The following is a 16,775-nucleotide window of genomic DNA, read 5'->3' as shown; positions in this document are numbered from 1 at the left end:
TACCAAGGACATTTTGGAAGCAGCCACTTGGAGTTCAGTGCACACTTTCTCCAAACACTATCACCTTCCACTTTACTCAAAATCTAGAGCAGGATTTGCCACAACTGTCTTGCAGGGCATCCTGGCTCCTAGTTCCACTTAGTGCCTGCCACCCCTACTTAGCTTTGGGATTCTACCCATCTGTTATGACTGCAGCTGTATGCATGATGAACATAGTACAGTTTTTGTACCTACCATAAATGTAGATGTTCGAGTGCTCATACAGCTGCAGTCCAGGTTTCCCTCCCTCCATCCCCTCTCAGGACAGGCCTTATGACAAACACCTTCTCATACAACCTATTTGGGGCATTCTTTTATGGTGTATTTGCTTGCAAACTACTGTTTTTTGACTATTCTATATTGCATGACTACATAAGTTTATGTTTTGCCTTCCTTCTGGGGGCACCTGACATCTGGGGCAAGAAAAACTGAAGAAGATGGTGTCGGCTGGTTCTTTTATACCCCTGCCGCACTGACGTCAGGGAAGAAGCGACTACAACCGACGCCGGACCTAGACTTTGGAATTCGGCCGACCGAGGACCCGCCTGACGGCAGGATAACCCATCTGTTATGACTGCAGCTGTATGAGCACTCGAACATCTACATTTATGGTAGGTACAAAACTGTACTTTGTTGTAGATGTCTTGTGAGGTACATACCAAAAGGGGCATTGTACTCTATAATGGGTCTAATGAGTGATGAGTAGCGGGGAACAATGACCTCTTTTTTTCTGGATGAGAAACCTTTTGTGATGAGGTGTGCCACGTAGAAGGATTTCCTGACCACTGTGGCAATGTGATTATCAAAGGAGAGACTACTGTCCACCTGTGTCCCAAGGTCTCTTATCATACTTTTGGTGTTAAGTAGACTACCGCCTATGTGGTAGTTCATGGGTACAGAGTTTTTGCCAAAGGGGATGACAATGCACTTTTTGGCATTGAGCTTGAGACCATGTTTTTGACACCAGGCATCTGTCTCAGTGAGGCCCTTTTGTAGGATGTCCACATTGTTAGGAGTTTCGATTATGGCTCCTAGTTTGCAGTCATCTGCGAATTTAGTTAGCCAAAGACCTTCTGTGTTAGTCTGTACTTCAGAGAAGTAGATACCAAACAGGAGAGGACCCAGGACTGAACCCTGTGGTACTCCACTTGTCACTGGTCTGAAGTCTGATTTGGAGTCTGCTACTTTCACAGTGTGGGTTCTGTCAGTAAGCCAGTTGGCAACCCATCTTGTGACATAGGGATTTATACCAAGTTTAGTGAGTTTATCTATAATTCCAGAGTAGGGGGTGGTGTTGAACGCCTTGGCGAGATCTGTATAGGCTGTGTGAACCACCTTACTCTCATCTATGGCTTTGGTGACTACTTCAAAGAAGTCTATCAGGTTTAGGAGACATGATCTGCCTTTTACAAATCCAAACTGTGTGTGGTCCAGAGTTTGGAGATCTCCAATATCTTTGTTTATGAGTTCCATCATGATACGTTCCATGGCCTTGCAGACGAGGCTCATCAGGCTAATGGGGCGGTAGTTCCCTGGGTCTATTGTGGCCCCCCCTTTGTGGAGTGGGATAACTGTTGTGGTGCGCCATTCAATGGGCACAAAGCCTGAGGTGAGGCAATGATTGAACACGGCACTTAGGTGGGGTGCCAGTTCATTCTGTAGTTCATGTAGAAGGCAGCCTGGGATGTTGTCAGGTCCCATGGATGCTGTGTTCTTGGCTTTGGAGAGTGAGGTTTTTACCTGTGCAGCCGTGATTACAGGAACTTTGCATTCTTCCGGTATAAAGATGGGCCCTTTAGGGGGTGAGAGGGGGGTAAAGTTAGCACTGAACCTATCTGCCAGGATATTTGCAATATCAGTTGGTTCTGTATATTTAGTGTCATTGTGCTGTAACTCAGAGCAGATCTGAGTATTGCCATTGAGATTTTGACATAGCTATAGAAAGCTTTGTGGTTGTCTTTAGAATCAGTGGCGATTTTGTTTTCATAACTAGCTTTGGAGGATTTTATGAGGGATCTCAGCTTCTTACTGAGGCTGACCAGGGAGTTCCTCCAATAGTGGGATTTTACTCTTTTTTGTAACAGTTTCTTTCTTCTGTTGTAGAGTTTGCTTATGGCAGAAGACCACCAGATTGGCTTCCTTTTTTTGGAGGATAGCATCTTGGTTCTGTTAGGAATAGCATGATCCATGCACTCGTGTAAGTGCTTATAAAGTGCATTTGTGTAGGATTCAGCAGTCGTACCTCTATTGTCCATCTGCATGGGTGTCGTGAAGTTTGCCACTTTTGTCTTAAGAAGTTTGAAGTTGGCTTTGGAGAAATTTTTTATGGTTGTTTTCCTAATGGGGGGTGAGAGCAGAATGTAGATGTCTAGGGTGATTAGCTTGTGGTCGGATCTGACCAACGAGGAGCTGACCTCTGGTGTGGAACACCGGTCACTCATGTTGGTGATGACCAGGTCTAGGATATTGCTGCCCCTGGTGGGGTGTGGAAAAGTTGATCCAAGGCGTTGGAATTGATGATTTCCAGAAAACGTTGAGCAAAAGAGTTGGCACATGAGTAGTTTTCCCAGTTAATGGTAGGGTAGTTGAAGTCACCCATTATTAAAGTGTTGGGTTGTACCTTAATATTTTCCAATGTATCAAGAAAAGAGGAGTGGGAATCCTGGGGCATGGTGGGGGGTCTGTAGCAAGCTACAATCTGGATTGCGGTTTTGCCCAGAGTTAGTTGAACTTGGATAATCTCGGATGCATTATGCTGAGCAACTAGCTTGGAGGTGTGGATATCCTTAATGAATATGGACCCACCTCCACCTTTAGTGTTTCGGTCCGGGTTTGGTGGCCGAAAGGTGTGGTATGAATTATAGCCTGGTAATGCAGGGGTGCTCTCTGGAGCTTTGAACCAGGTCTCTGTTGCTGCACAGATGTCAATGTTCTCCATTTTAAGGAGTGCCTCGAGTGAGTGCATTTTGAGGTTTAGACTTCTAGCATTGAGTAGCATTACCCTCAGATTTTGCTTGCTTATACCTGTTACGGTGGTGAATTTGTCATTTGAACCTTGCCTAAAAAAGGCACTATAGGGGTGGCAAGAGCCTTTGCCAGTATCCGGAATCCCAAGGGCAACATGTGCAGGCCATCTCTGGAAAAACAGCGTGGTCTGTTGATCATGTCATCCCAGGCAGACAGATACTGGATTCCCTTAGACTGACACCAGAAGTTTAGCCAATTGTTAAAGTCAATCATTTTGTCCTTGTACTGCGGTGTCATTCTGGGTGATGGCAGGATGCTACTCAGGGCTAGGGTCATACTGGCCTGGGCTACAAGATCGGAGAGCTCCTCCATGTCTCTTTTCATGTAGTCTAGGGAGGTACATCTCAACTCATTCACACCAACATGGACAATGACAGAGTCATATTTGTACTTGTTGTGGAGTGACCTGAGTGCATGCGTTATGTGGCAGATCCTGGTAACTGACAGGCAGCTGACAGTAACTTTTTCCTTGTTTAGCCTGGTGAGTGGAACATCAGTGTGCCTGACTATAGAGTTACCTATGACTAGAGTGTTGGGTACGTTGAGTGGCACTCTCAGTATGTGGGCTATGTGTCATTTGGGTTGTGTTGGGGGGTGGAGGTTGCTTGCATTTCTGCTTTGGAAGTCTCTGTTGTTTGGGCAGATTTGTACTGAGAGCCTCCGTGAATGTAGGTGTGTGTTTTGTGCTTCTGTGTGTGTGTTTTAGTGGTGTAGGTTTTGAGGGACTATGTGATGAGTGCGGTGCGGTGCAAGTGTTTACCTTCTCCTCTTGACTGTCTAGGCCAGTCTTTGGTGAAGAGAGCTTTGCTTCCAGTTTGGCTATATAAGTGCATCTCTCACAGGTTGTAGTGTTGGGTGGCAGGAGGAGAGGGTTGTCTGTGTACATGAGGCAATTGCTGTATTGTCCCAAGATGCCCAGATTCATCAGGTAGACAGGAGAAAACACCGGGAGCTGACCTTTAGACATGCCTGAATAGGTGATATTTATTAAGTACTAAAAACTGTTTTCCTCTAGACAAGTGAGGAAAGTTGAGTGCTGTAGTAATTTGTAACTTATTTAGTGCTTACAATGAGTTCTGAACAAGTGCTGAGATCAAAGAAACAGATGAGTGCTAAAACTAAAAAGCTGGCTAGTTGCAAGGGAAATTTCGAAGAACAGACTTTATGGTGCCAGGAATAGTTTAACCCCAGTTAAGTGGGGGGGGGGGGGGCTTAGGAGCTCACAAACAGTCCTGGACACAGCAAATCCATATCTGACCTGCCACAGGAAAGGGGGGAAGCAAGCTTAAAATTTATTTCCAGTAAAGTGGAAATGGAGAAAGCTGGAACAGAAGTTAATTCAACGTTAAGAATCTGAGTGGGTTGGCCTTCACAAAGGTTCTCTATTAGATTGAGTGAAGTAATGACACTAGACTTGGATGAGTGTCACAGATCAAATATACAGTATGGGCGGGCAACTGCAAAGCCACCAAGTATAAGAACACGCAACACTAGGGAGAGTGGGGGGGATACAGTTTTTAGCTGTAGCCACTAAATTAAAGTTTTAAACAGATCAAGGTGCAGACTCGAGAATGCTTTTAACTGTAAACAGACAAAAATGCACAGAAAAGCTCGGATAGAGCACTCACAAACAGAAAATACAACTCTCAGTATGAAAAAGCAGTTTACAGTTAAGTAATGTTAAAACAGTGTAAAACAATACATAAATGCAGTGAAACAATAAAAAAAAGCTTTATAACAGTGCAAGATGTAGTAGATCAACTGTATAGCACAACTATAAGCATTTCAGAAGTGCAGTTCAGTGAAATAAGTGTAAGAAATAACTTATCCTGCTCTTGGAATCTTAAGGAATTTCCACTTATGCAATGCAATCCAGAGCCTGACAATACAATAGTTCCACTGCTGAGAGATGGTGTAACAAGTAAAAAATATAGAGCTATTTTAGCTCATTTAAAAGTGTCTCTGAACTAGTTTATTTGCCTGTACTAGGCATTTCATTGCTGGAAGCTTTGCTGGGTCGAGTGTTGGTATACTATTTGGTGTTGAGTTTATGAACTGAGCACCCCTGCTAACACGCGCACCATTACTTTTGGGATTTACATAAATATATATATATATATATATATATATATATATATATATATATATATATATATATATATATTAGCACTACCCACTACTGCCTAATCACATCACAATGGCGACAGCAACCTTGTTTGTCCAGGCTGGCTCCCCACACTCATCCATCCAAGACTTATGCAGTCACACACAGTATTAAACCACACTTTCACCCCCCCCCCCACACACACACACACTGCCCATTTTTAACACTTATTACTGTATCCTTTCCCACCTTGTGCATAGGATGACAGCTGTGCCCTACCATTAGTACTCCGTTACCTGGGAAGCTTGTGTCTAAAGAGCAGTGTGGCCAGTCCATTCATGGTATAGCACAACCTGGTTATATTATTCCATGCATCATTTTTACTGATTTTATATTATGTTTAATTTGTCCTATAAATATTAACCAATATCCTGCCTCTACGTAGTATCCTAGCATACTGCTCCTGCCTCCACCTCACTTGGTCATTCCCTGTACACAGCTTCTTTCATGTCATCAGGTACTGCCTTCATTGCTGACTCGAGGCCTTCTTCCTCTGGAATATCTCCCCTTGCTGTATTTGCCTGTATAGCAACATGTTGTGTAGTAGTGCATACACTGCAAATATTTTATTGTGTGTTTCAGGATAGTACTGCAGGCACTTCCAGTAGAAACATCTAGACAGTGGAAGTGAGCCTTGAATAGTCCAAACACAAACACATACATTCAACAATGTTTTGGGTCTGTGACAGGGTGATGTATATACTCTCTGCCACAGTCTGTGGGTTTCATATTGTCATTAGCCATGGCACAAGGGCATGTCCAGCATTGCCAGTAAGATGTCATTGTGAAAAATCATCCTGTACAAACCACTAGAAACTGTGGGACTTCCAGGGTAGTCTGCTGACACACTGTATTATACCCTTTGCATACTGTTGCTCCTGATCTACAGATCGGGTTTCTATTGCAATATGGGTGCTGTTAATGACTCTAGTACCGCAGAGAAATTGGCTATACCATAACATTTCTGTTTGGTGTTGCTTCTGTTCTCTGTGGTGCATGAGAACCATATAATCTCCTCCACATAATGTAGCTTGGCATCAAAAATCTGGTGGAATATTCTTGAAGCAGATGCCTGGAATACAGCCATCATAGTCCCTTGCTAGTTGCTGGAAGGTCCTTACAGCCAGAATTCTCAAAATCACACATACCTTGGTATCCACATGGATGGATACTTGTACGCGTCCACTGAGCTTGCATATAACGGCTATACAACTTTAACAGCTCCTGCATGTTGCTCTATCAATACAATAGTGGTCCACTATTTCTGTGTTGTGGGAGGCAGCACAGTAGGTGATGACAAGCAACTCCATGAATACCAGATGTGAGAACAGCCTCTTGCACATACATATTAACTAAAGAAACTGCTACTTTGAAAATTTTCATACCTGTCTCCTATAACTCCAGGATTTTACTGTAGTCAACATCTGTAGCAGTCCAATCTCATTATGCAAATGTATACATTTCTGAATTATGTTTTCATATTGTTACCCTGATTCGCATTCATCACTACCCTCATTTGCATTCATTGCCCTCATTTTAATAATGTTGCTCATTTCCATATTATAATACCTTCATTAGTATAACATACTGGCTGTGATATTTTGCAGCCTTCAATGATTGTAGTCAGTGTGTCTCTGAATCACTCTCTCCCTTGTTCATCATGCAGATTCAACATGCAAAATGTTTCTGAATACCAGAGATTATGTTTTCAACAGTTAACTCATGATATTTAATGTATATAATCTGATATATACTTATAATCAGTGTGTAGAATAATTTTGATAACCTTTCAAGAATTAAATTTGAAAAGCACAAGTAAAGAAGTATGGAAAACATTTCAGCCTTCTGTTTCTTGCTTACTCTGAGCACCCCTTTCTCTGATAATACTACTTTATAAAAACTTCATGTTTATGGCTTATAAGTGTTTAGTCATGACTTATGACCTATTATGTCAACCTGAGTAGTGAATGTAGTGAGACAATTTTGAAAGTTAAAGCTTGACATACTTTAATTACATGTTTTAGTTTAGGCAGACTTGCCAAATAAGTATACACATGGAATTCAGATGTGCTCTTAACATATACCGTTTGGTTGTACTATAAGAAAAACTACACTGTGTTTTACCATTGTCTCTTTTCTAGTTATCTGCTGTTGAATGAAGTGTCTGTTGACAGATTCTGCAGATAAAATAATATTATATTACATTAGCTATCCTGCAATAATTCTTGTAATGGTTAATCACATTATTAATATAACTCTACAGCAAACTGCTTCGGCTTCATTTATGATCACTAATCATGTACATATGTTCAGTTTCATTTGGATTTTAATGAGGTGTTACTAAACGTAAGATTTGCTTGTTTGACTAGATGATGAACCAGATGATGGCCCACAGCATTACATCATAGTCAAAGGGTTCCATCAGCCACAGCTGCTGGCCATTCTGGCAGAACTAGATGTGAATATCTCCAACATCATTAAAATAGCATCTCAGAACTATGAGGCTTTGCAGAAAGCAGATGAGTTAAGGCTCCCATGTGAGTCAGAAATTCTTCCTGAAGGTAAGCTATTAAAAACATGTTTTAGATTGATATTATAGTTGTTCTAGACTGTAGATTAAATATTATTATCAGTGTTAATACAGTACATATTAAATATTTTTCATGCTTACTTAGAGTAAAGAAGGACAGGTTTGTCAGGCAGTCTTTCTTTAACTAAAAATTTGGCTAGTTGAGAAAAAATAAGTTTAGATTTCACTGGAAATGAACAATACTTCAAAACTGGATATATTAGTGAGTAGTCCAAATCTTTGCAGAAGTTTTGCCAGGAAATGTATGCTATGTGTGCAACTTCTATTTTTAATATTGTTAATATTGGAAGATCATGATGACTTGCTTACTATATTAGTTTGTGTATAGCAGACAGTCTTTACGTAGCAGAATTTAATTAGAAATTATGGCGGAAGCAGCTTGAGGTAGTGATGTGCTATTGTACGCCTGTATGTATAATGCATTGCTACCTGAGTTGGCAGCAAAATGGCATGTTATTTCTGGTAGAACTATTCTTATGTACTAGTGAGGGCAGACAGAGCAGTGATACAGAAGGGAAACTAATTTTAGTTAAATAAAATGCAAACTAGGGACATCACTGTGGACTGTGTAACATTTTAATTCTTTCCTAAGCAGTGCTAGTTTAGCTGTATCGAGAGTCTTCTCAGTTTCTGTCTTTTGTGAATATTAAAAATTGGCCTTTATGGAAATTATAACAGTTCCTCTAACTTGTGTTTTTCCACTAGGTTATTACAGACAGAAATACATAGTTTTTAATTCCACAGACATGGCTTATGAAATTATTCTCCATTTATTTGGTCAAAATGCCCCTATCTTGCTTTTTACCACACGGATCCCTATTAGGTTTTGCAGTGACCTTTACAAACTTTATTGTCATCAAATTGCTTCTTACTATAATTTTGTTTCATCTCTGTCTTTGTTAAAAATAAATTATATGGCAATAGCATAATTTTAAAATTATATCAACCAGAAATATTTAATCTCTGGTCTTTGCCTTGTTTTCCTAACTCCCTTTTGTATCCCATTGCAGTGGCATTTCAAAAATATTGACTAGTAAGATCAAATTTTGTAGCCAGGAGCCAGACCACTTTGAGGCACTGTACTTTATTTTGCTCGTGTGCCTGACCAGTGACCACAGAAGCTCAACATAATATTGGTTTTATTTCTGTTCTTAGTGCTTAAGTTAATTAACCTACACTATCAACAACATTCACTTCCTTCATTTGTGCATACTGGAGAAACAAAAAAGTCCCTGATGCAATGAGTAAAATCCTTTCTTTTCTTCCTCACTGCACATTATGTAACATTATTAAGGCCCTTAAGTACTTTTTTTTTGTAAACTGTGACCATGTATGTTTATTTGAATGCACTTTTGTATTTGAGCAGCAAGACATTCAGCAGTGCTCCTGGCTTCCTGTATTCACTTTATTAATGTGATAATATGTTATTCTGTTTATGAACGCAAAAACTTGCTGACAAGACTGCCTGTGTATATATGCACTGTATGCAGGGGTATCTCTGAGGGAAAAAAAAAAAAAAGCAATTACTGCCAGTGGCTAAACAGGCAGTGCATTTACTTCTGAAGTGGGAAGATCAAAAGGCTGTGGATTTCATTCACATGCCAGGTGCTAGGATTAATTTTCCAATACTGAAAATGCAGTGCAGTATGAAGGGGAACTGCATATTTTGGGTGAAATGTTAAACTGAGATCCCATATGCCTTCATCGGTTGTAAGTCAGGTGATTGTCAAAATTAGGGTGTCTTTATTTAAAAAAATACATATTTACAATATCATAAATCATCATTTACAATGTTTACACTCACTTTTTTGTACTTCCTTGTTAATTTCTTTTTTTTTTTAACTTACATGCATTCATCTACAACCGAAATGTTAATTCTTTGATCATATCATTACCATTCTATTTCTTAATGTAACAATTCGGTACACCTTGCTTTCCACAGAAACCATGCACCAGCATTCATTTCCTATCCACATTTTTTCTGTCTACATTTTTTCCATTGTCTTCACTATACAAAATAACTTCCATTGTTACATTTCAAGATTTTCATTATTTCTTTAGTCACAGAACATTCTACAGACTATGCTTCATTATCTCCTCCTTTTGATAAACAGTACACAATTGCAACTCCATAGTTCACACTATACTACAATAACATTACACAATTACAACTCCATACTTCACACTGTACTACAATAACATATTTATAAATTTGTTCAAATTAACTTTCGTCTTATATGTATATATTATGAATACATAAATATTAACATGTATTGTATAATTAACATTGTGATAATATCCACAAATGTTTTTGATTTTCTACTTTTATTTTTTATTTTGTTTTTTTTTCTATAAATTATCTGTACATTAATTTTACATTACTGTCTCTTTCTGTGATTGCTCAAGTATTATTCCAAACCTTCAGATCATAGCTCTCAACCTTCCATCTCCAAAATGAGGAACTCTAGCCTTCATAATGTGGAACAAATGGGCAAAATGTGGAACAAGTACTAATGGCTTACTAACAACTTCAGCTGGGAAGGTCATAGGATGGTTAGAATATGCTGGTTTTACTTATAAAGAAGATCTTTTAATGAATTAATATGATTTATTTCTATTTACCATGGATTTCACTTAAAAAATTCCCAACACTGAATGTGTTACAAACCCTTTCAATGTGGAACTTACTGGAACTTCGAGGAACATGAACTTTAAGACCCCAGATGAGGTACGTTCCTCATAATGAGATACACTTGAGAGGCATACCTTCTGTTGTATCAATTGCTGTACATTTTACCTAGGTCGTGGCTGAAAAGGATCAGCAGACCAGCCCAACTACCTAGTTATCAAACTGTAAAATAAATAAAAAGAAATTAAATTTCCTTTCATAGAATTGTTTGAATTTCATTAACCCTTTCATAGGTTCATAGATAGGTACTAGGATATTTAGGGCCTATATAAGCCTAGCCAAATAGGTACCCTGGCTTTTGCCACCCAAGAAAATTATTTTCCTGTGCCCTTGTCGAGCAGAGCCACAGAAGTGATCCCAGTGTGAATTTCCTATCTCCCATCCAGTCATCAAGATTTTTCTTGAAGAGTGCTAATGAGGAACTTCGTTTGATATAGATAGGTAGTTTGTTCCAGAGTATTGGAAGTCTCTGGAACAGGAATCTATCCCTCCAGCATGTTCTGTTTATTGTGGTGACAAGGTTTACGTCCCTAGAGCGTGTAGCTCAGAGGGATTGGGATTTCTTTAAGTTGAGCATGTCCAACAGCTCTGGGTTTGACATAACTTTGTATGTTAGGCAGAGATCGCCACTGAGCAGACGATATGCGATGGAGTAAAACTGGAGTTTTTGAGACGGTCTCGTGGGGCATCTGTTTGAGGCCAGTAATCATCTTTGTGAGGTATTTCTGTGGCCTTTCTAGTTGTTGTAGATGTCTTGGGAGGTACATACCAAAAGAGGCATTGTACTCTATAATAGGTCTAATGAGTGACGAGTAGAGGGGAACAATGACATCTTTTTTCCTGGATGAGAAACCTTTTGTGATGAGGTGTGTCCCGTAGAAGGATTTCCTGACTACTGTGGTGATGTGATTATCAAAGGAGAGACTACTATCTACCTGTGTCCCAAGGTCTCTTATCACACTTTCAGTGTTAAGTAGACTACCGCCTATGCAGTAGTTCATGGGTACAGAGTTTTTACCAAAAGGGATGACAATGCACTTTTTGGCATTGAGCTTGAGGCCATGGCTTTGACACCAGGCATCTGTCTCAGTGAGGCCCTTTTGTATGATGTTCACATTGCTAGGAGTTTCGATTATGACTCCCAGTTTGCAGTCATCTGCGAACTTCATTAGCCAAAGACCTTCTGTGTTAGCCTGTACTTCTGAGAGGTAGATACCAAACAGGGGAGGACCCAGGACTGAACCCTGTGGTACTCCACTTGTCACTGGTCTGAAGTCAGATTTGGAGTCTGCTACTTTCACAGTGTGGGTTCTATCCGTGAACCATTTGGCAACCCATCTTGTGACATAGGGATTTGTACCTAGTTTAGTGAGTTTATCTTTCACTAGCAATTTATTTAAAGTGAATTGCTACAAAAAAAACTTGACATTCCCTCTGTTTTTCTAACATTCTGTTTCTTTCCTCAACTGTTTTCTTTCATTCCTATTCTGCCCATGGGAATATATAATCAAATCATTATGTTATCATAGTATACAATTCTTTTCTTCCTGTTTCTTCATCTTTTATTACTTTGCATTCATTTATTTCCCCTTTTTTCTGTCATATTCTTTTTCTTTTCTACCATGTTCAATATTTTCTCCATATCTTCCATTCAGTACATTTTCAGTTATTCTATTCTTTCATTTTCATGCACCATGTAAATTTGAAAGGCATGGCGGCCATGGTGGTGCAGCAGTTAGCATTGCTGCCTCACAGCAAGAGGTTCTCTGGTTTGATCCTCAGCTGGGGTGCCTTCTGTGCGGAGTCTACATGTCCTCCCTGTGGTCATGTGGGTTTCCTCTGGGTGCTCCGGTTTCCTCCTACCTCCCTAAGACATGCTGTAGGTGGATTGGACACTCTAAATTGGCCCTAGGTGTGAGTGCATGTGTGTGTGTGTGCCTTCTGTGGAAGGTTGGGCGCCGGGCTGGCAACTCGACACCGTAAAATCTCCACTGCAAATCATGAGTGGACAGGTGATCTGCTGTGGCCATCCCTAACTGGGAAAAGCCGAAAGAAGAAGAAAAAGATGTGAATTTGTAAGGCAGCCAAAAAATACTGTAGGGTTTTAATTCTAAACCATCATCTTTATATTCATTATTCACAACCCCTTCTTATAAACTTTATTATAGACTGCCAAATTATTTCAAAGACCATTTATCTTTTTATAAGAGGACAGAAAAGAAAAGAAAAATGGACAAGGTATATTTTTTCTTAAACATCAACTTATATTTCCTCCATGCACACATTATTTTATTAATTTCACCTACAATTTTTTTCCAGCAACACCCTTTCCTTCATATTTTATATCCAATATTTCTCTTCTATTGCCAACTCTCCTCCCTATGGCACCATATCCTTTGCTTCTTCTTTACTAAAATCTAGTCCCACCACCTATAATACTTATATTATTTTTTCTATTATCAGATGTCCTTCCATATCATAGTTGCAATATTCTTTATAATAGGGATCCCCTGCCTAGGGCAGCCTAATGTCTAGCATTATACCAAAACCTTTAGGTTGTAATGGGTACAATGTACATCACATCTATGCTCCCCACACACAGCATAGCTCATAAAAGGTCATAAAAGTGATGTCCAGATGTACCATTCTCAGAACTTCTTTGCCATCAGACCGAACACCAACTTCAGTCATCGACCTGAATGCCCAGTTGTCTGCTGGTTACCAAGCAGCCTTCAGATAAGTGCCCTGTTGGGGGTTTTGTTATCTTATCTCTTTTGACTTTGTTTAAGTTGTTTGCGTCAAGTCATCCAGAAAGGAGAAATGACAGTGTGGGAGACAGATTCCCCATAAAGATCATCACGAGCAGTGTTTATTTTGCTTACGTGCTTCCCACGACTATCGTCTTATGTTATTTGCCAGGCATTTGTTCCCAAGATATTGTATGGTCAGCTCTCCTCCTTAGTTATTTATTTAGGAACCCAGCATCTTAAGCTGTTAGCTAAAGACACCATGGACAGATCTTCCTGGCCCAAGGGTCAGCCGTCTATGAAGAAGGCCAAAAAAGCACAGTCTGATTCTTCTGCTGTGCCACCTCTGCTGGATGTCTTTCTTGAGGCTAGTGGAAGCCCAGAGGACCATCCAGTTTCTCTGTTGGATTCATCTGCCACAACTGCTTCGGAGGCCAACATGGATCCTGCTTCATGCATGTTCATGGAGGCCTTGCAGACTTCTGCTTCAGATGTAGGCGGATCCGCAGCTGACAATTTGCAAAGGGCCTAGGGTGTTCTTCAGATTTTGGTAAGGGAAGAGATAGTGACTACACTAACTGAATGTCATCAGGGATTAGAGTTTCCTAAAATCTATAAGGCTGACATCCTCTTAAAAAAAAAGCATTCCCAGAGTGAATGGCAAAACTTCACTCAAGGTCTGTTCAATGCCCTTATGGCTCTAAAGCCTCCTCACGGGGTTGCTGTTTCAGCTCCTCCTTGGTCTTTTACACCTCTTAAGAGGCCTAGGGAGCAAGATACTGCTGATGAGGATGAAGATTCTAATGAGGAATCCCTGAGTTATTCTTCACAGATTCCTTCTCCTTTAGATTATGGCTCTGAGGAAGAGGAGTTTGTTAGTCCTGACTCTCCTTTTCAGGTGATTTCTTTTGGTGACATGGAGGATGTGGGACTGTGCTTAGGTGTCTGATGTTCAGAAGAGTTACTATGACCTTATGCAAATGAAGTCTCCTAGGCCCTCTGCTGTACCTCATCTTCTTGCTACCTTGGTGGATGCCTTTTCTAGTACCTCTGAGGCTCCTGATTCCTTGTCCTCTGCTCCCAAAAAACATGATAGGTTTTATAAGGTGTGTGAAGACTGCAAGTTTCTGTATAAGTGTCCCTCTGATGACCCTTCAGTGGTGTTGGTTGCATCTGACAAGTCATCAAAACTGTTGCCTTCTACTAAGTTGCTTCTTTGTGATAAAGACAGCAGAACTATGGAGAGGTTGGGTAAAAGTAGATACTTCTGCTACCCTGGCATTTACAGCTGTGAACTGTCAGATCCATATGACTGGATACATTCTGGCTCTTCTCTTTCAGGCCTGGCAGGTTATTTCAGACCTTCCTGACTCTGAGGGGAAGACTTCTGATTTTCTTTATTAAGGATATCTTCTCAGGTTGCTCGCCTTTCCATTAAATGCAGGTATGATGCAGCTGATGCCTTATATAGGGCTGCTGCCTTTAGTTTTGTGTTGAGGAGGTATTCTTGGCTTCGGCTTCAATCTTTATCTGATGATATCAAGGCTAAGTTGATGGATGCTCTTCTGGATAATAAACATCTGTTTGGTACTGCTACTGCTGAATTGTTTAAGTCCCTCCAGGGAAAGAGTAAAGCTTTACAGGATCTGAAACATATTTTTGTTTCGCCTGTTCCTAAATTTCAAAGAAATTGCTCTAATAAGCCTGCTTTTGTTTGTAGACAGTCTTACCCTCCCCCCAAAGATAAGAAGGGAGGCAGAAGGGCTCCTGCTGCTAAGGCTACCCAAACCCCTTCAGCTCATAATTCTCCTTTTCCTGACAAACCAGTTGTTGTCTGGCTATCCTTGCCCTGCTCTTCTTAGTCACATTCCTCTATCTCAATTGTCTTTCCCTGTCTTTTCCCATTTGGTTAAAGACCACTCAAGACTCCTGGTTCTTTCTATAATTCACCAGGGGTATTACATGGTCTGGAAATCCCCACCCTTTTTGTGCATTCTTCACCCTCCTCAGGAACAATTGCCCTTTTTACCAGAGGTACTTCAGGGCCTGTTGGCTCAAGGAACAATTCAAGAAGTTCCAACACCTCAGAGGGGAACAGGTTTTACTTCAGAATGTTCTTGGTCCCAGGAAAGAAGGTACCTGGAGACCCATTCTGGATCTCTCTCAGCTAAACACCATTTTGAAGATTCCTTCCTTTCAGATGCTATTCCTTTAAACCTTGTTTCCTCTTCTCCTTTCTCACGTTTTTCTTGTTTCCCCTGGATCCCAAGGATGCTTATCTACATATTCCTGTTCATCCCCCTTTCAGGAAATTTTTACATTTCTCTGTTTCTTCTTGGCATTTTCAGTTATCTGCTTTGCCATTTGGACTCTCTTCTGCCTCAAGAGTCTTCACCAAATGCCTCACTCCTGTGATTGCTTTCTGCAGAGTGAGGGGATATAGATCTTTCCTTACCTTGACCTGCTCATTCAGGCCTCTTCTCCAGAGATTTTACATCAGCATCTTCACTTTGCTATTTGTCTCCTGCAAAGCCTGGGGTTTACTTTAAATTTCCAAAAATCCTTCCTGACTCCTTCTCAGGATCATGTTTTCATATTTTCAAGCTGGAACTTCAGTGATGGATTCATCAGTTGTCCCTCAACCCAGGACTTCCTTTTCAGCCTAGAGTTCCCTCTCAGGAACTCTTCACAGATGCTTTAGATGTGAGAACGGAGGACCTCCTTCAGTCCTCTGAAAGCGTAGGGCCTTTGGTCTCTTTAACAAAAGAAAGACCATATCAATGTCAAACAGATGAGAGCTCTTCTTCTTGCTCTACAGGCTTTTCATTCTCTTTTCCTTCCAGGGCTCCTCAGAATTCTCACAGACAATACCACAGTGATGTGGTATATCAGCAAACAAGGGGGGTCAAGGTCTTATCTTCTGTGCAGACTAGCTCTACAGGTTTGGAATTTAGCTGTCCAGTATCAGGTGACCCTTCAGGCAGTATACATTCAGATCAGAATATAGTAGCAGATTTTCTGAGGAGGTCCATAACACAGTCCCATGAGTGGATGCTTTACAGAAATATGTTTCTGGACATTGTCCACTAGTGAGGTACTCCTCGAGTAGATCTATTTGCTTTCCCTCTGAGCAAGCAACTTCCTCTCTTTTGAATCACAGTTCCATGTTCTCTGGACTGGAAGGTAGATGCCATATTTTTTTCTTAGAAGAGGATGCTTCTTTATGCCTTCCTTCCCCTTCCTGTCATTCTGAAGGTCCTGTTCAAGATAAAACAGGATGCTCCCAAAATCATGCTGATGAGTCCTTTTTGGCCCAGACAGCATTGGGTCCCTCGCCTTCTGCATTTAGCCAAGACCAATGATCACACGTTACCTCACAGGGTGGACCTACTCACACAAGACAAAGGGTCTCTCATCCATCCCCACCTGTCCACTCTTCAACTGACATAGTGGGTGATAGAGTTTTGATCTCCTTCAGACACCTTTTTTTCTGAGTACATGCTTCAGGTCTTGCAGGAG

At 40.7% G+C, this 16,775-nt stretch overlaps 1 protein-coding gene across 1 annotated transcript in view; it reads left to right on the top strand.

The window, feature by feature from the left end:
- The window catches only part of SPAG17 (sperm associated antigen 17), a 3,638,922-nt gene that overhangs the window by 497,663 nt on the left and 3,124,484 nt on the right, over nt 1-16,775 (top strand). Inside the window, exon 6 of the mRNA XM_044071485.1 lies at nt 7,600-7,791. Coding sequence (XP_043927420.1) covers nt 7,600-7,791 — 192 coding nt within the window. The remainder of the gene's footprint in view (nt 1-7,599; nt 7,792-16,775) is intronic.

The sequence above is a fragment of the Protopterus annectens genome, chromosome 5.part0, assembly GCF_019279795.1.
Source record: "Protopterus annectens isolate FY-2018-M chromosome 5.part0, PAN1.0, whole genome shotgun sequence".
NCBI lineage: Eukaryota > Metazoa > Chordata > Ceratodontiformes > Protopteridae > Protopterus > Protopterus annectens.
This window is presented reverse-complemented; position numbering and strand designations above follow the sequence as displayed.